The 19,098-nt window shown below is 34.9% G+C and overlaps 2 protein-coding genes across 2 annotated transcripts; both read right to left on the bottom strand.

The window, feature by feature from the left end:
• Positions 1-9,852: 9,852 nt before the first annotated feature.
• On the bottom strand, positions 9,853-12,774 carry LOC132202449 (adhesion G-protein coupled receptor G4-like). Its single transcript, XM_059629373.1, has 3 exons — positions 11,649-12,774; positions 11,393-11,592; positions 9,853-11,245 (listed from the first exon to the last, which is right to left on the bottom strand). Exons 1-3 carry the CDS (start codon positions 12,770-12,772, stop codon positions 10,140-10,142), a joined length of 2,430 nt encoding a protein of 809 aa, XP_059485356.1. The 5' UTR covers positions 12,773-12,774; the 3' UTR covers positions 9,853-10,139.
• A 397-nt stretch (positions 12,775-13,171) lies between these two features.
• On the bottom strand, positions 13,172-16,032 carry LOC132202460 (adhesion G-protein coupled receptor G2-like). Its single transcript, XM_059629389.1, has 3 exons — positions 14,858-16,032; positions 14,609-14,808; positions 13,172-14,459 (listed from the first exon to the last, which is right to left on the bottom strand). The coding sequence occupies exons 1-3, from the start codon at positions 15,580-15,582 to the stop codon at positions 13,351-13,353; spliced, it is 2,034 nt and encodes a 677-aa protein (XP_059485372.1). The 5' UTR covers positions 15,583-16,032; the 3' UTR covers positions 13,172-13,350.
• Positions 16,033-19,098: the final 3,066 nt, after the last annotated feature.

Below are 19,098 nucleotides of genomic sequence, written 5' to 3' on the forward strand. Positions count from 1 at the left end.
ACTAATGATGTGAATAAAAGAGTGGCTGATATTATTTATGAGTGTTCATATTTACAGCCACAATCATATCTAAAGGAAGCTCTGGTTTAAAAAGATTTATACTGAGGTCTGTGTTGTTTTATCATTTATGCTAACCAACTCATTGCAGCTTTTTGAGGAAAGTATGAATCAAGGACGACGATTATTTTTTTTATTGTTCTGTATTAATCGCAAAACAAATAATGTATTAATTTATAATGTGAAAAACTGGCAAAACCCTGATAAAAAGTCAATTACACAATAGATGTTCTGGCGGAGATGAGCCGTAATATTATTTATTAAAAAGTATTTGAGTAAAAATGTTGCTATGATATATTTTCCTATCACTACATAGAAAAATAAAAAAAAAAATGCTCGATGAAAAAAATGAGCACATTTTGAAAAATAAACTTTTAATACATAAGAAAGGAACAATCCCCTGGCATTCTTAAATTAATTCATACTTTATAGGCTGCCATGATTGCAGCAAAAAAATGTACGGAACACAAAAGGAAATGCACCATGCGCAAACAATGGCACACGTCAATGAAGATTTGTGAGTGGCTTCAAAAGTGCCAAGAGTGCTTCCATCAATTTACTAATTGCTCTTTCCGCCATTTAATTCCAAACCCCAAAAGAAGCAAACACCTGCAATAAAATTAACTTAAATTAAAATCGTCCCCCTCTTGTGAGAGGAGTTTCTTAAAACCAAATAATAACCAAGTAATTTAAAATTTTAACGCTTCCTGTCTTAAGATACGTCTTTCGCTTATTTTAAATCCTTCACAGAATAGTCTCCTTTCTAGATTTGTATTTAAAGCTCCAGCAAATAAGTTGTAGTCTTTGTTTTAGTTTTAACATTTCAGTAACTTAGTTTAACATATATACTATATAAATAAGGTTTAATTTTGCTTGTTTTTTTTTTATAAATTTAATTTTTTTTAAATCATTTTTATAATTTTTTAAAATAATTGAAAAATTCAATTTCAGATTTTTATTTCATATTATTTAATTTTATTTTAAGTAAATTTATTTATATTTGTATTATGTTTTAATTAAATTTATATGAATCATTGCATCCCGAATTATTTTCTACAGAAGTGAATACACAAATGATCTGAACAATTGCATCATCTTTTAGATAAATCACAATTTATGTATCATAATATTCATTATTATTTATTATATTTGAGTCATTAACAAAAATTGAAATTGGAAAAATGAGCAGAAAGGGCAGAGGTCTGCTAAAATGCCCAACATCATAAGAGACGCGGCCGCCGCGGTGAACCCACCTATATTGCAAAAAAGAACAAAAACTTTAAAATTACTGCCATAAATACTGCTTGCAAAGGGTGGGATCTTATTAAATAAAACGAATTTTATATTTTGAAAATTAACACGTACGTTGCGTAAAAAACTGAAATTATTTGACACCTGTCTTTTAACGGAGCCGAATTTTTCTCACACTGCCAAGCAAATTAATGAAGACTTCAAAAAGCGAGAGAAATTCTGAGAAATCACAAACACACTCGTTTGTTTCCATTAAACGAAAACTGTGAAAAGCGAAGGAGCCCCGCGAGTGCTCTTTGTCTCACGCCGAGACCCCCTGCTGACCAAATGAGGTCTCCGGCTCAAATCTGTGTTCCCACACATTTTGGACCCTTAGCAGGCCGGCTGGAGAGCGAGCGAGTATTTTTCATTCCGGGCCACTCTCTGCGGATAATAAATGTCACGACACCGCACCGCCGTCATTTTATACGCACAGGTGTTAAAAACAAAGGGCTACACGAGTTTTATTCCTTGAAATTTATCATAATGTAACTGGATCTGCTTGTAATATAATTTTCTAATTTATTCATGGCCAGATTTTGTTGGGGACTTGAGAGAGCAGTAAACATAAACATCTGGGAAGATTTTTTAAAATGTTTAAAAAAAAATAGTTTTTTGTTAAATTTTTTTATTGGGAAGTTACATAAAAGATAATTTTAAGAATTGCAAAACTTACAAACACCTGATTATAGCAAGAGAATGAAAAGAAGGGGTATGAAAATTGATATAAAAGTTATTACTTATTAATAGTTTGTATTTGTTTTTAATATTAATTTTATTATTTATTGAGGATTTTTTTTTATCTCATTCTTTTTGATTTCCATTAGTGAAACTGAAATAGCGCGGGCTCTTACAATTATAATAATGATCAAACATTGTTCTCCCTGTTTTGCAAGCCAGTGCTCAGCAACAGATTTGCTTTTTTATTTCCCCTCAGCTCTTGCTTTCCATATAAAGCAAAGCTTAAGTGTGTGGAATGCCGTTTTATAGCCGCGACAAAAAACGCGCGGCGAGTGGATGAGCGGCCGCGATTGGGCACCGAGCGCGCTCCGTACCATTTTCTGAACATTTGCATCTCGCGAGGAAGCACATCTGGAACTCACTTAGGGCAATAATAATAAGAAGCAAGCGACATGTACACACTTAAGTGCTTTGCTACCAAGGCGGGGCCTTTGCGGGAGGAGGAGCGTCTCTTGTTTTGCCGCAGCATCCCTGCTCCTCTCCGCGCCAACGATCGCAATCTTTGCTCTTTGGCATTCGGAATATTTTATAATTACGAAACACCTGCTGCTAATTTAATTAGGACTGGCAGTGATTCATTCCGCGTGGGCCGCGATACTTGGCCAAATTTTAATTGCTTCCCGCATCTGCTGAGCCGCTGACAGCGAGACTGATCGACACCCGTCCCAATGTGGGCGCCTCGGAATAGGAAATTTGGCGTCCTCTAATATCCTATTAAAACAACCAATGACACTTAAGTTGATTTAAATCAAATAATAGACAAGTTTAGCATTAGCAATTTCCTTCAAATAGGCTATCGTCAATTCTAACGCAATATTGTTTCCTTTTTCGTTTTATTTATATAATAATTATTATTTTTAAATATCATGTAATTAAAATTCACTCTTTTTTTATTCTTCTCTAGTTGTTTATGTCGAAGATTAAAATTAAAATTTATTTGTGCTCCTCTATAATTTTTTTTGCTTTTATGCTTTTTTTAAAATTCTTAGGATGAGGAAATGTGAACTATAGGATATCGTGGTTTTTCTGGATGTGGTTTTTTTCTGCTTGCGTCACCCGTTCATGTGAATCAATCTTCACGATTCAAGTTAAATGACAAACTTCAATGCGATGCAACCCGCGCAACTCAGCGACGAAGCGTTGTTGCCTATCTTGAAATATGGCAGGAGCTAATGCATACATCCATAGGAGACGCACCGTTTGAACTGTTTATCAGGCCAAAATCAGTCAAACATTTTTCCGTGCATTTAATTAATTAAAACCGAGAGAATTATATTTTAATTACATAGCAAATCTAAAATCCCTCCTAATAAATTAAAAAAAGATTATTTACTAGTATTTTAAATGTATTTTTAGTAAACAATTTTTATATTTTTTATTTTACTTATTTTACAATTTTAAATTTATATATATGAAGTAAAAATTATTATAAAGCTCTTGTATTATTGCTAATTTCAGGCGAATATTAATTAATAAAATTTTACTTGAATGTGAATTTTTTGTTATACATTATTGTCCAGCTATTGTCAGATAGGAAGAGAAATTCTTAAGTAATATTCTGAATTTTTTATAGAGGACTTCAGTATCATTTAACTTAATTGAGTGAAATTTGACGTGATTCATGAAGAATAAACACAAAAATAAGATAAATTTGAAGAACTAATCAAGATATTTTACAGCCATTTTGCATCGCCACGCCTGATTAAATGCAAAACACATAATATTCTGCCGCGCCACACACCAAGTAGTTTTCAAATAAGGGAAACTCGTTGGAGGTTTCGCTCTTTGTACTCCTTGTGAACATATATAACGTGTAATTGGCGTGGTGCGGACAAATTTGGTCTATCGAGGGCTCTGTGCAGCCGAAGCACATGGTGCACGCGGTGTGCATGAGTGCGCTGCATTTGCATAGGCAATAATTAGCAGCACGGTGGCAGCCGCGGCTAATAATCACATTGTAATTTATTCAATTAGATGTGATCGAGATAGCCGTATGGCGCACCTCGGGCGCATTTGTATTATTTGCGCCGCTTCCTGCCAGAACAAAAGCATCCATCCATCCGACCACCCGCTCCCTCCAGTCGCGCACCACTCTCGTTTCTGCATTTCAACTCGCGTACACTCGTTGCATGCGTGCACGAATGCGTGGACATTCGTTCATGCAGGTCTCGCCAATGGTGTTAATTATTTACAATTGTCATTACAGACGGCCTTCGGTGGACCACACACCGATGACAATTGGATGGACAGAGAATGATAAATGTGTTCAAGGCTGCAGCATAAAAAAATGGCTACTATTTGCGTGTCATATCGCTCCTAAATTCAGATAATTAATTTAATAATAATATGATCGTACAAACAAATTTGAGCGATATATAAAAAAAACGCTCACACAAAATTACACATAAATATAGGTTTTAATGAACTCAATAAATTCTAATTGTAGGTAAATTATAATTTTTCTTATTCCTTTTAAATAACATTTTTTTTAATTGTGCAAGAAAAAAAAGTGTTTTTCAAACTAACACTTGTATGCTTAAAAGCCCGAAATCAAGAGAGGGCGGCCGCTGCAGCGAACCTAGAGAGTATTCAAATTAATATTTTCTACAGATAGAAATTGAGTTCTATTAAGTTTATTTTTAAGAGATTGGAATTTATCGAATTCCTTTCTTTAAAGTCCCTTTTTGATTTTATTTGCTGAATTAAACATAATTTCCTTGCTCTCTCTAAAATTCGATTGAATCAAACTCTGAGGTGATTTTAAATAATATTTGGTAGATGAAATTTAAATTACTAAAAAGCATTATTTGTTATTGTATATATTTCAAACATAATTGAAGTAAATAATTTTAACTTTATTTTTTAATTGAAATTTGTTTAAATTTTGAAAATGTTATGTTCAAACAAAATTTTCGCTATATTTTTATAAACTGTTTCATAAAGTGAATAGCGAGATTATCGACCAAATTGGCAATATAAATGCAAATGAAGACACAAGAAGGGTGGCGCGTTAATTTTATTTCCAGGCATGCACAAGACATCAGTCTCCTTTTGTTCGTAGCGCAGAGGGTGGCTGTTCCGCTGTCGGAGAAGAACGTGTCCATTCCCGCTCTCGTATAAATAAAAAGCTTGTATATAGTGAGATGTCAAAAGCGACTTCACGTATTACACATTCATTCTGCTGTCGGCTAATTTCGTGTCGGCGCGTACGATTATTATAATTCATACTTTTTGGACGCAGAGTGAGTGGCAGGACCCCCAACCTTGGCTGGCTGGAGAGTTTTCTTCCTTTCTCACTTTCATGTTTTATAAATGCACCCCTCGGGGGCTGAATTGCTGATTTCGTTTTCATTGTCTTTCCGCGCAATCCAACCGCCACTCGGCGTGTGTGTGTGTTAATTACGCCACTTCCTCTTTTCCTTTGCTGCCGCCGCGAGTATAGTGGTCTGCTTTTTTAGTACGTCAAGTCTGAAAAAGCACCTGCCGCTCTGTTTTTACCTGAGCTTGATTAAGTACAGGATACAAATTCTTTCCTCAGAGCTGTTCTAATTAATATTTTTTGGAGCTAATGAACAAATTAAAATTGTGAAGCTCTTCGCAAAGAACGCTAAATAGTCGTTAGTTGCACAAAATTATCAATAAAATTATGCTGAGCTAAAATTAAATTGATTTATGATATAAGAATGATTGAAATTTTTACAGTGGTTTTTACTATCTGCTATTTATATAATATGAAAACCATATTTTCCTAGTACAGGATCTTTATCAGCAACTAAAAAAGTTTCTTATGCTTATAACAATGATGGAAATTACAAAAAATAAATTTAATTGGAAGTGTGTACGATTTTTTTGTAATATTTTTTTACCTGAAATACATCGTAATAGGCAGAAATTGTTAAAAATTTCAATAAACCCCACTGAAATTATTAATATTTGAGCGATTTAAGTGAATTAAATTTTCATAAATAAATTAATTGGAATACTTTTATTTTATTAATATTGGTAAATTTCATTTTTTTACTCGTATGTTCAAGACATTATTGTAATTCTTTCGAGAACATTATGGTAATTTCTCGCAAGTACGTATTTCATTGTTTATTTCTGGTACTTTTGATATAACATTTCAAACATTTGCTGTTTCAATGAATGTTGGAATTGAAAATTTTAACAGCCCGCTGATCTAATCAGAAGATAATCTAGCTTGCTCATCACACGCCTCTCGTCAAATTAGCAAATCAAAAATCGTGTTAACGAAGCCCCGAGCAGGCGCGGATAAAAAAAACCAGCAGCAGCACTATCGCACTTTTCGGCTGATAAACTTGGCACTAAACGCGGGCGTGTGTGCGTTTTCCGCGGCGTTTAATTGTGCGGAAGGCAAAACATGCACATTCAGTGACTCTTTTTTTAACTGCTGCGCCGCTTATCATCTCGCCAGTGTGTTTCGTTCGTGTTTCCTAAACGTTTTTCAGATAACTTTTCTCTAGTAGGCGTGAATAATTTAATGAATAAAGAGATTTTATCACCGGCCGAGAGCATTATTTTTTCCTACTTATGCGCATGCAGGGCGGCGCACGCAGCATTAAAATCGCCTCTTATCTATTTTATTACACGGCCCAGACACATCGCTGCATGCAGAATGAGATTTTTTTTTTAATTTTACCACATTATTTGCGCCATCAAACTTGCAAATCTCGCCTCTGCAAAAGTGAAGTATGAAAATAAATGTGCGCAAGTTTTGTATTTAACTTTGGAAGCAATTTTTTCTCATCGATATAAAGTAAAAAGTAAAATTAATCGAAGGAGGCTCGTTGAGGAATTTAATATCTTAATACGGAGGATGACGAGATTCGTAATTAAAGACTGGTTGAAAATGTGCCTCATCATTTTGGTTATGGGCACTGGCGAGGCTCCATGCAGAGAAATAATCAACGCGCACCTCTCTCGTTCCCACATACACGCGGATCAATTTTTCGGCAGAGAGAAAATCAACCGTCCATCTCGCTCATTGCCCGAGCAAACGGCGTCCAAAATCATAAATCATTCAAATGCCTGCTTGCACGTGGCGAGGTGAAATTTAAATTAATGCCAATCAGGGCAACAGTGACATGAAAGAGATTGCAATGTTTAGAGTTGTTTTATTTTATCTTTTAACTTAACTAACAATTAATAAACACAATTTGCAACTAATAATCTGCTAATAATTTTAGTGCTAAAATCTTGTTTATTTTTGAATAAAACTTTAATGATTTATAAGTGTTTATACATTGTTTAGAGAATATTTTTCATTGATAGAAAACCATTTCTGAGAGTTGAATTGTTGCTTTGGCAAGTAGCTTAATATTATATAATTATAAAATATTAAAAAATAAAAAATTGTAATTGTAATTTTACAGAAAATCCATATTATATGTTGTCTCAATTTGATCAAAATAATTTAATCAGCTATAAAATTGTCAGCGTGAAGTATATACAATCCAATATTAATAATACTCTAATTAATATTTAAAAATGAAGTACAATAAAATAATATACGCTTTTTTTTAAATATTGAACAAAAGTATGACGACGTGGCCTTGTTCTTAATCTATGAGAAACACGATGGTGCGCTGATCTGCATCAAAAGAGCGTGATTTTTATCGAGAACATTGCTTTTTCGTGGTTACATCAAATACCGAGTGGAAATTTCAAATTCATGGAAACCGCCCTTACAAGTTTTTGAATATTTCATGCAGCCTCGAGAAAGAAATGCACCCATACATCCCACGGCAGCCGAAAAATTGGTAAGACAAAAAATAAACACTGTACACTGGCTGAGAGAGAGAGAGGGAGATACTTTGCATATAATCACGCAAATCAATCTACGAATTAACTTGAAAATTATTCCGGACGGCGATTTGGTGAAAATATTAAAGAAAAGCGAGCACGGGTATGATGTTCTAATAAAAAATAACAAGCCCTGAAAATAAATGCCGTTTTAAACAGAGTTTCTATATGCAAGCAGTAAAAATATTATATTGGAGGAGATGCCGGGCGAACGATAAGGAATATGCAGATCGAGTTAGGGTGTATGGCACACGGCGCACACGGCCATAAAGAGGATCACTTTTAATAAAATTAACCGCACGGCGTCGATATCGCCGATCGTAATTGCGTTTTTGGCTGCATAAAGGGAAAAGCGCGCCGGGATTTTAAAACGTCTCTCGCGTGCATAAAACTCGGCGCAAATATTATTATTATAATGTGGTGCCGCCGTCGTTTTATCGGCCTCGAACAATGGAGGTGCGAAAGCAATTTTATTACACAAATTGGCGTTTTACCGTCTCTCGGCATGAAAAACACACGCGGAAAAATGGCGGACGCGATTTTTAAGGCAAAACGAGACGCAATGTGTGCTCTCGACTCTCTCGGGGCGAGATAATCGATAAAGCACACACTGAGACGCGCAACCTATAATCAAAACGTATATAAAAACCCATAGATCAATAATTTCCGATTGTGGAAAGTATTTCAAGAGCAAAATTCACCCGCGGGCCGTAATATTTATTTTGTTAAAAGCACCTGGCCGCTACGCCAAAGCTAAAAAATCCGGAGGATTTCTCTGGTCCTGGTGATTAAAAGTGGAACAAACAATAATCCTAATCAAACTTTCAGAAATATGCAACCAAATGGAAAGTATTTATAAATTCAGGCACAAAAATAAGTAACGTTTTGTTTGCTTCAAAATTAAAAAAGTTTTTGGTAGAAAATTATTTCATTATATTTCGAAAATATGCTGTTTTTCGTCAATTTTTTTTTTTTTTTTTTTTTATTATTTTGCTTTCTTAATTATTTTGTTAAATTTCATCAAAATCTTTGAATATCTTTTTTTTAAAGGAAAAGTATTACATTTTTTCTTTCCATTAAAAAAATAGAGAGATATTGAATTAAATGAAGCTTGAATTAAAAATTATTGAACTTCCTTTATGATGCAAAAACGTTTAATAATAACAGGCGCCGACTTCAATAAATGCACGGACGCTGTAACAGGAACAAGAAGATATCTCACAATTAAGACCTGCGCGTCGACTTTTATAGTCTCTGTAGAAAGAAAAAGAACGGGCGAGAGGTAATAAAAGTATACGTTTTATGATTGAAACTGCATAAATTAGAGGAGCACACACGTACAAGCATTGTCAGCAAGACGAGACCATGTAATTATCATTTTCTCGGCTCTCTCATTACGCGGGACCGCAAAAACTCATTTCCATAAAAATATTCCCTCTTATTAGGCAGAGAGCGAAAGTGAAATTATGACGAGAGATTTGGCTCGTGCTCGGCGCTAACGTATGAGGAAAATGTTTTTTGTCGTCGCGTGGAGATTAAAAGAAGCCAAATTGCACCTTTCGCGAGATCTGCTCGGGCGAGTGTCTTTGGAATAAAAAAAAAAAAAAAAAACGCTACCAACAAACACCTGCGGCCTAATTTCTGGCTTTGTCTAGAGGATTGGGAAGTTTGTATTTCAAGCAAGCTAAATAAATAGAACTGCCAAAGAGAAGGGCAAGTTATGATATTTTATTTATTATTATTATTAATTTGCACTGAATTAAAAAATTTAGCTTATAAAAAATAAAGAAATTACATTAATACTGCATTTTTATAGCCATAACCATTAAAGAAGATGTCTTAAAATTTTAATACGACAAAATTATATTTAGCAAAACGTAAATCAAAATGAGATTAATTACAATTTCTTTTATTTACGTTTTAAATTAAGTACACGTACAATTCACATTTTATAATCTGACCATATTTATTGTCCATTGTCAGAAACAGTTTTTACAACATTTCAAAACAAAACACTATTTTTAAGCAAGGATAACAACTGCTAAAGCATAATGTGAAATAATGTAATTGAGGTATAGGTATTTAGGTATGTATTTTTTTTAAATTTAGTAATATTTCTGTAATTTTCTTATTTCATATTAGAGAGCTTACAATTTTCAAAGTTTTTTTTTTAAATTTTTTCATGAGAGGAAATAACAAAAAACATTTAAAAACATTTATGGAAGAACTTAATTTTTGTTTTCACTATGAAAATTAACCGCGCTACTTTCGGATCGATTGGAAGAAATAATTCTGCTAAAAGTGGTCATCAAACTGTTTTCACTCTGGCGCAAGTTCTTTTCTTCAGACATTTTGCTCATATTACGCAAAAGCGCGACGAATCTTTGCCAAGCGCTAGGAAAGTCTTTGTGCATTAGGACAAAGAAACAAAAGTACACCATGCCTTGAAAAGTGCCGAAAATCGTAAATAAAAGTCCGAAAGCAAATCTGGCGTCGGGAAATGCCACTTGGAATATTGCGAATATCCAATTGAGACCAAGCAATGTGAACAAAAAGACCAATTGGATAAATCTGCGGAATTGGAACCGATTTGCATCGTGCTTTCTGCCACTAAAACTGCTTACGCGGCATATGTTGAATGTTATCAGAGCAAAAACGGCTAAATTGATCAATTGGATTAGAGTTACTGGAAGGAGAATGGATAGATAAAAGGCCAAGCCGGTTGGAAGACAAAGTGGAATTTCTGAATAAAAATCAAACTTTTGACTTAATAGAACAACCATGCCGGGAATAATAGGAAATATCCAACCGACCACAGCGGATTTCAAGATCAAATTCGGTTTTCTGCGGGCAATCACTTTGACCAGCCGAATGTACTGTAAGTAGGCGGCTATTAGCATCCAAAAAACGTGCGCCAAAATTGCATAGTGCATGAAAAATCCGGTGAAAAAACAGCCCCATTTATTTAAATCAACATTTGCCGTTACTAGGAAAAGTGACAAAAGCAATGCTAGGCTCAAAGCCATTTGGAGTAAAAGTTTTTGGCCGGCGCCTTTTCTCCACTTGGGCGAAATAATTGCCGCCAAAAATACACCCGCAAGACTAATTAAAGAAGTTATGCAACCGACGCTACTGACGTGATCAAGAAACGTGCTCTTAAATTGAGCGGTCGATTTGGAATCCCAAAATATTAGGGCGAAATGAGTCAAGTGCCAACAGTGACATTCGTCAATCAAAGTGTCTTCCAGTGCGATAGTTTTGTTCAAGGTGCATCCCTCTGATGACCAATTTCCTTTCCCTTTGGCCATTGCAAAGTCCCAAAATCCACATGCAGCTGAAATTTAAAAAAAAAATTGTTAGAAAAGTAAATTAATAAAATAATTTTAATAAAGAATTTAAATATAATATATAATTGAAACATTGTTCAAGTATATAAAAATATGTTTTCCTTTTTTTAAATACAACAATCTCTAAAGAATACCTGAATTATTATTTGACTTTTTGGGAAACAGCAAAATGATGGGTTCAGATAAATTTCTACGGTGGCCTCCATCTAAGGTAACACTTATGACGGCGCTTGTTGCATAGGCTGCACTGAAAAGGCTTTTTGAGTCTTTGATGACCGACACTGCCAGCCTTTCTCCCGCGTCCACTAAAATTCTAGGCAGTTCAATACCAGCTCTGAAATAGATTTAATTGAGAAAACTGTAAAATATAAAAAAAAAATTCATTTATACATTAAATCAGATTGAACAGCAAAGTCATCGGCTGAGTCGTTTGCACTCAGGCTTTTAAATTCATCACGATCTCTCTTGTCTATGAGACGCAGGCCAATCGTTTTAGTCAAACTGAGGTTCTCAACTCTCACTGCTACTTTTTGACTTATCTCCTCTACTTTCGGCTCGTCTAGCGTAATGCTTGCCAGATAAAAGTCAAAGTTTGAAAGCAATTGGTTAGTTTTGTTTTTCTTTTTAGCTTCTTGATAAAAAGTTCCGTCACTGGACACAAATTCGGCAAAATTGTTCACTACTTCCGGAAGAACAGACTGATTTTTAGATGTCAGCAAAATTTCGTTGAATTTTTCTATTCTTTCCACCTTTTCAGCGGATTTAATTAGATCCTCTTTTAGTGCATTATCGGTTTGTCCTTGATTTGATTTGTGGACGGTCCCGTTGTCGTTCACGCCATTAAAGTGATCATTGTTGCAATCTTCTTCCAAAGGCGGCAAATTTAAGCTAGTATCATACTTGGCATCAGGCAAACAGCAAACATTGCTCCAAGTGATGTTGGCAGGGTATTTTATTTTTGCCCTTAAGTACTCTGCTTTTACGGGATGATGAGTACAGGGTGGACCAATTTCGTTTGTGGAGAAATGAAAAATATTGTCGGTGCCTTCTACTAGCTTAACAGTCATAACGCCGCAAACTAGCTTCTGAAGATCTTCCAACTTTTGCAAAGTTTCAAATTGAACAACAAGAGTTACAAAGTTATTCGGCAGCGTGTAAATGAGCTCATTGCTTGCTTTGGTGTACCCGAAGACATTTCCTACGCATGAATAAATCCCATTCACATTTAAAGTTTCAATCTTGTACTTGCACATTTTTTCATCACCAGTCACAATGCAGCCGCCTAAAAGATTATTTTGAACATGCATGCTGTTTGATCGATTCACACATTCAACGATGTTGCACTCAAATAAACTATCTTGAAGCTGAATCCTTTTAGCGACGACGACTTGAAGTACAACTGTCCCGTTTTCATTTTCCAACTTCAATGACTTTATCGTGGATGATTTTGACTCACTTGACGAACTTAAAGAGTAAAAAAGGAACACAATTCCAAGGATCACGTACAGCCGCATGGTTGTACGTAAACTGAGACCACAATTCAAGAGCGGTGGAAGCAAATTTTAACGAACTGGCCGGAATTGAGCGAAAACCGCAATCATTTGAGGAAGGAAAGAAACAGTTCAATGTACGTTGAATTTTTACAGGAAAATGTAAATTTAATTAATTCATTTAATGGTATAACGAGCAACTAATTGAGACAATATTGAGAGCAGTATAGTGGATTATAAAAATTTTAATAAAGAAAAACCTCTTATAAAATGGTGTTGATTAACCAGCATTACTGATGTGATGTATCTCTGCATCACCTTATATATTATACTGCAAAATAAAGAGATAAACAAACAATTCCTTATCATAACATAAAGGTTTCATGTAACTCTAATAAGAATCAAATTTAAAATGTGCAAATATTTATTTTGTAATTTTTAAAATTCATTTTTAATAGCTATTTAAAACACTTTAAAATTAAAAAAACCTAAATTACATAATTAATTTAAATAAGTGGATATTTTTATTTTTACAATCAAATATAAATAAAGGAAAAAACAAGTGGGTTATATAAACATATCCTAAAAGAAAAATCAAAATATCAAAAAGTTGTATCTTTCTCTAAATTTTCCCCACCATTATATGTTTGATTAGATGAAGTGAAAATTCTGCTAATAGTGGTCATCAAAGTGTTTTCACTGTGGCGCAAGCTTTTTTCTTCAGACGTTTCGCTCATGTTACGTAAAAGTGCGACGAATCTTCGCCAAGCACTAGGAAAGTCTTTGTGCATTAGGACAAAAAAACAAAAGTACACCATGCCTTGAAAAGTGCCGAAAATCGTAAATAAAAGTCCGAAAGCAAATCTGGCGTCGGGAAATGCCACTTGGAATATTGCAAATATCCAATTGAGACCAAGCAATGTGAACAAAAAGACCAATTGGATAAATCTGCGAAATTGGAACCGATTGGCATCGTGCTTTCTGCCTCTAAAACTGCTTACGCGGCATATGTTGAATGTTATCAGAGCAAAAACGGCTAAATTGATCAATTGGATAAGAGTTACTGGAAGGAGAATGGATAGATAAAAGGCCAAGCCGGTCGGAAGACAAAGTGGAATTTCAGAATAAAAATCAAATTTTTGGCTTAATAGAACAACCATGCCGGGAATAATAGGAAATATCCAACCGACCACAGCGGATTTCAAGATCAAATTCGGTTTTCTTTGGGCGATCACTTTGACCAGCCGAATGTACTGTAAGTAGGCGGCAATTAGCATCCAAAAAACGTGCGCCAAAATTGCATAGTGCATGAAAAATCCGGCGAAAAAACAGCCCCATTTATTTAAATCAACGTTTGCCGTTACTAGGAAAAGTGACAAAAGCAATGCCAGGCTCAAAGCCATTTGGAGTAAAAGTTTTTGGCCGGCGCCTTTTCTCCACTTTGGTGAAATAATTGCTGCTAAAAATACACCCGCAAGACAAACTAAAGAGGTTATGCAACCGACGCTACTGACTTGATCAAGAAACGTGTTCTTAAATTGAGCGGTCGATTTGGAATCCCAGAAAATGAGGGCGAAGTGAGTCAAGTGCCAACAATGACATTCGTCAATCAAAGTGTCTTCCAGTGTGATAGTTTTGTTCAAGGTGCATCCTTCTGTTGACCAATTTCCTTCTTCCATATCCATAGTAAAGTCCCAATAAACACAGGCAGCTGAAATATACAAAAAAAAAAATGTTAGAAAAGTGAATTAATAAAATTATAATTATAAAGGCCAATTAATGTAATACATAATTATAAGCAGCGTTGAAGTATTTAAAAAAATGTTTGCCTTTTAATGAAAAGTAATTTTTAAAGAATACCTGAATTATTGTTTAATTTTTTGGGAAATAGCAAAATGATGGGTTCAGATAAATTTCTACGGTGGCCTCCATCCAAAGTAACACTTATGACGGCACTCGTTGCATAGGCTGCACTGAAAAGGCTTTTTGAGTCTTTGATGACTGACACTGCCAGCCTTTCTCCCGCGTCCACTAAAATTCTAGGCAGTTCAATACCAGCTCTGAAATAGATTTAATTGAGAAAACTGTAAAAAAAAAATTCATTTATACATTAAATCAGCTTGAACAGCAAAGTCATCGGCTGAGTCGTTTGCACTCAGGCTTTTAAATTCATCACGATCTCTCTTGTCTATGAGACGCAGGCCAATCGTTTTAGTCAAACTGAGGTTCTCAACTCTCACTGCTAGTTTTTGACTTATCTCTTCTACTTTTGGCTCGTCCAGCGTAAGGTTAGCGAGAAATGAGTCAAAGTTTTTAAGCAATTGGTTCTTTTTGTTTTTCTTCTTGGCCTCTTGATAAAAAGTTCCGTCACTGGATACATATTCAGTGAAATTGCTCACTATTTCAGGAAGAGCAGACTGGTTTTTAAATGTCGGTAAAATTTCATTGAATTTCTCTATTTTTTCTTCCTTTTCAGCTGATTCGATCAGATATAAGTTATTTTCTTTATCATCAGATTGTGCTAGAAATGATTTGAGCACATTTTTCTTTTCTTTGATGTAGTTTAAGTAATCGCCACTGCAATTAATCTTAAGCTCTCCTGAGTTATTTTTAAATATTTGAGGGTTTTCTTGTAGGAAAGGCGGCAAATTTATATTGGGATCATATTTTGCGTTAGGCAAACAGCAAACATTTCTCCAAATGATAAAGGCATGTGATTGTAATTTTTCCCCTAAGTATTTTACTTTGGCCGGATGATGATTACAGGGTACGTCAGTCTCGTTGGAAGTGAAAAGAAAAGTATTCTTGTTCTCTGCAACTTGGCGAACAATCATATCATCGCAAACTTGTTTTTGAAGATCTTCTAATTTTTGCGCAGTTTTAAATTGAGCAATGAGAGTTATGAAATTATTCGGCTGCGTGTAAATGATTTCGTTGCTGGATTTGGAGTATCCATAGATGCTTCCTATACATGAATAAATCCCATTCAAACCTAGAGTTTCAATCTTGTACTTGCACAGTTTTTCACCACCAGTCACAATGCAGTCACCTAGGCGATTTTTCTGAACTTCTAGGCTGTTTGAACGATTTATGCATTCGACGATGTAGCACTGGAAGTCATTATCGGACACTGTTATATATCTAGAGTGGATGGCTTCAAGTAAAATTGTCCCGTTTATATTTTCCAACTTCAGTAACCTTAACGCAGGTTGTATTGTGGTTGAAGTAGACCTACTTGTATTACAATAAATGTCGCAGCAGAGGAGCAGAATTCCAAAGATCACGTACAGACGCATGGTTGTAAGAAAACTGAGACCACAGTACAAGTGGTGGAAGAAAATTTAAATTGACTGACCGGAATGGAGCGAAAACCGCTATCATATGCGGACGGAAACTCTACTATAAATGATGAGGAATAAAATTGATGGCAATAAATTACAATAAAAAATTTCCCAATTAAAAAAATGTAAGAGCTTGCCTTCTGCAAGCTCATAAGGGCACAGGCCGATAAGACCCTAAAAAATAAATTAAAAAAAAATTTTTTTTATAAAATAAAAAATTCAAGAAATTAATAATCATTATTGTAATTGACGTTAGATTATAAAAATCAATTAAAAATTTCAAACCTTATAAAAAAAAACTTATTTGGATTGAATGACAATCGCCGGCAGAGCCAAAAAAAGAGGGACAAAGGCAATGTGCTAGGGGCCGATGGCAATCTTGTCTTCCTCGTTTTGAGAACTGTTAAAAATTACGAATCTGGTGGCACTTTGGCACATTCCGCGAGGTATATCTCCTGAGATCCATCATCGCGATTTATGCCGGGCTGTCTCATTAAATTCGCGCGCGGCACCCGAGATAAAATGCAAATGGATAATGAAAAATGCGCTCGCGCCACCGAGTTCCTGCGAAAATTTATTTTGCTCGTTAGTCGCCTGGCAGCAGAAGCTAGGAATGCCAAAAATGAAATAATAAATGAGAGATGAGACCTCCATTTTAATATTTAGCATCCATTGTGTGTGTGTCTGTGCGCAGCCGAGTAACAATGGGCGGCTAAATTTTGCCAATTTTTTCGCGTCGTGTATTCGGGTGTCATTTTAACAAGATAAACACACCGCTCGGGTGTCTCGTCTTTTGTTTTTTTCCCACAAGAGAAAGATGCGTGCGTGAAACCGCGAGAGAGATTGCGATCGCTCAAGTCGAAAAGGCACAATAGTTTTGAATATATTTATATACACGGCGCGCCGTGCCGCCGTTTATTATTATTATTTTTCCTCGGTGTGCTGCTTTGCGGCCGAATTATTTATAGGACCAGTGAGCAGCAGTTCGAGCGCCCTCCCTATCTGGCGAATAATTTTCCCTATGAAATATTAACGTGTCGGCTTTTCAACAAGTTGCGCGCCGAGAAGTGAGAAACTGAGAAATACATAATTCTTGTTTGCTGCTTTTTCTTCCAATTCACGCGCATTCAATTAGTCCTCTGCATTTTTTCCCGCCGACAATAATACAGTGAGTTTGTAAAATTATTTTTCCTTCGTGCCTACTGTTTACACGTTAAGAGATCTAGTATCAGTGTCACTGACACTAAAGACTCTTGTGCGTTCATGCACAATTAATTGATTCTTGTTTTAATTTGGTAAAAAGAAGGAAAAAAATTGTATTACCTAAAAAAATTAAGTGTAAAATATAAAAAACTGATTTTTTTTTATTTTAAATTTTGTAAATTTATCAAAGTTAGAAAAATGACACATTATTAACTCAATACTTTTACTGAATTATAATTGTGTGATATAAAATTAATAGAAGGAAATATAAAATTTAATGAGGATTTTTTTTTAAGATTATGCTTTTAAATTAATAAATACAAATTTGTAGTTTAATTTATTATATTATATATATTTTTTTAACTTCACCTTTTTTAATTGAGTGTGAATTGCAAAATTAACGAGCATTTTAAATAACTTTTTATAAAAACATTTATTTATGTTATAATATTATTCTATTACAGTTTATTGTCCGTGTGAGATGATGAGAGAGAACCGGATTCAAGAATACTAAAAGTCACAACGAAATATTAAGACGATCCGTGCTGATATTTAGGCAGGGTTATACAACCATTTAATTAAATTAAGAGCCAAATGGCATCACCAGCAGCTCGGACCGGCGAGGAGCAATAAAAGAGAAGCAAACACAAGTGAGTGAAAGAAACTCACATTTATACAGCATGTTGGCCGTCGGAATTAATTTGACGCCAAAACAAGTCCTTAACTATTTTACAGCTGGGTCGTCGAATTTAATATGGGCGGATGCTGGCATTGCTGGCTGTGCCGCCGCCGTGTGTGTAAAAACTTAATATTATATAAAACGGCCGTGTGTCTCTCTCCCTCTGGCTCGGCAGGCGGAATTAAGTCGTAATAAATATGCATAAAACTGCATGTGGCCGCGGCGCGTAGGGCATAAATTAAGGCCGCCGTGGCCATTGTTGTCGCACATGTGACGAAACTGGTCAAAACAAAGCAACACTCATTGCGGTAACAAATTTGTTTCGCAGACGAATTATTACCTTCAAGACAGAGGGGCCTAATAAAATCAGGATGTGTGCATGATTTAATAACATGGTTTTATTTACAAAGATTAAATAAAAGCTGTTGAAACTGGTTTCAATTAAATTTCATGTTTTAAGAGGAAACGAAAATTACTGAAAATTTTAAAATGCTATGCAATCAAAGTCTGCAGAAGTATTTAAAATTTCCAAATTTGGTTTCACTTTTAATTAGTTTTTGGTTTTAATAATTTCTGAAGGTGTTCTCTCAGAATAATTTTAGCTGATTTAGCCACGCCTTTTTTATTTTTTTTTTTATTATTTTTATTTTCAAGAAAATAAGGTCACGGAAGTCTCAACCTGCAGATATTTATTTATTTATAGTTCTAAACCATCCCGGGAACTTTTCTATCTTTAATTGACGTTTAATTATAAAAGGAAACTTGAACGTTTTGCTCCTTCTTAATTAAAAATCGTTTTCTCAATCAATCAGCTTTAATTAACAGTCTCCATATAAAATTCCTCTTGGAAGTTTCGAATTCCTCTATTTTTTTTTTTAGCTCAATGCTTCACTTGTGCGTTTAAAAGTAATCAAGGAAGTGTAAGAAAGGATCAAGAGTGAAGAAGTGGAGGCTGAGAGGATACAGGGCCATCAATAGCCGCGCATAACAAGGCATTAACGTCTGGATTAAGATCTAATGGCCGAGATAAGTAATAAATACCTCCGCATTGATCAAAAACACACACAAAATATGGCCGCGGTCTCGTCTCTCTCGAATCACGCGGCCGAAATGCACGCGTTCAAATA

This window comes from Neocloeon triangulifer, unplaced genomic scaffold, assembly GCF_031216515.1.
Source record: "Neocloeon triangulifer isolate White Clay Creek 2 clone unplaced genomic scaffold, ASM3121651v1 ptg000015l, whole genome shotgun sequence".
NCBI lineage: Eukaryota > Metazoa > Arthropoda > Insecta > Ephemeroptera > Baetidae > Neocloeon > Neocloeon triangulifer.

Coding starts and splice junctions, on each gene's coding strand:
- LOC132202449 (XM_059629373.1), bottom strand. CDS start 12,772: ATGCGGCTGTACGTGATCCTTGGAATTGTGTTCCTTTTTTACTCTTTA. Junction 11,593..11,648: donor GCTGTTCAATCTGATTTAAT/GTATAAATGAAT, acceptor AATCTATTTCAG/AGCTGGTATTGAACTGCCTA. Junction 11,246..11,392: donor AAAGTCAAATAATAATTCAG/GTATTCTTTAGA, acceptor TTTAAATTTCAG/CTGCATGTGGATTTTGGGAC.
- LOC132202460 (XM_059629389.1), bottom strand. CDS start 15,582: ATGATTGTTCGCCAAGTTGCAGAGAACAAGAATACTTTTCTTTTCACT. Junction 14,809..14,857: donor GCTGTTCAAGCTGATTTAAT/GTATAAATGAAT, acceptor AATCTATTTCAG/AGCTGGTATTGAACTGCCTA. Junction 14,460..14,608: donor AAAATTAAACAATAATTCAG/GTATTCTTTAAA, acceptor TGTATATTTCAG/CTGCCTGTGTTTATTGGGAC.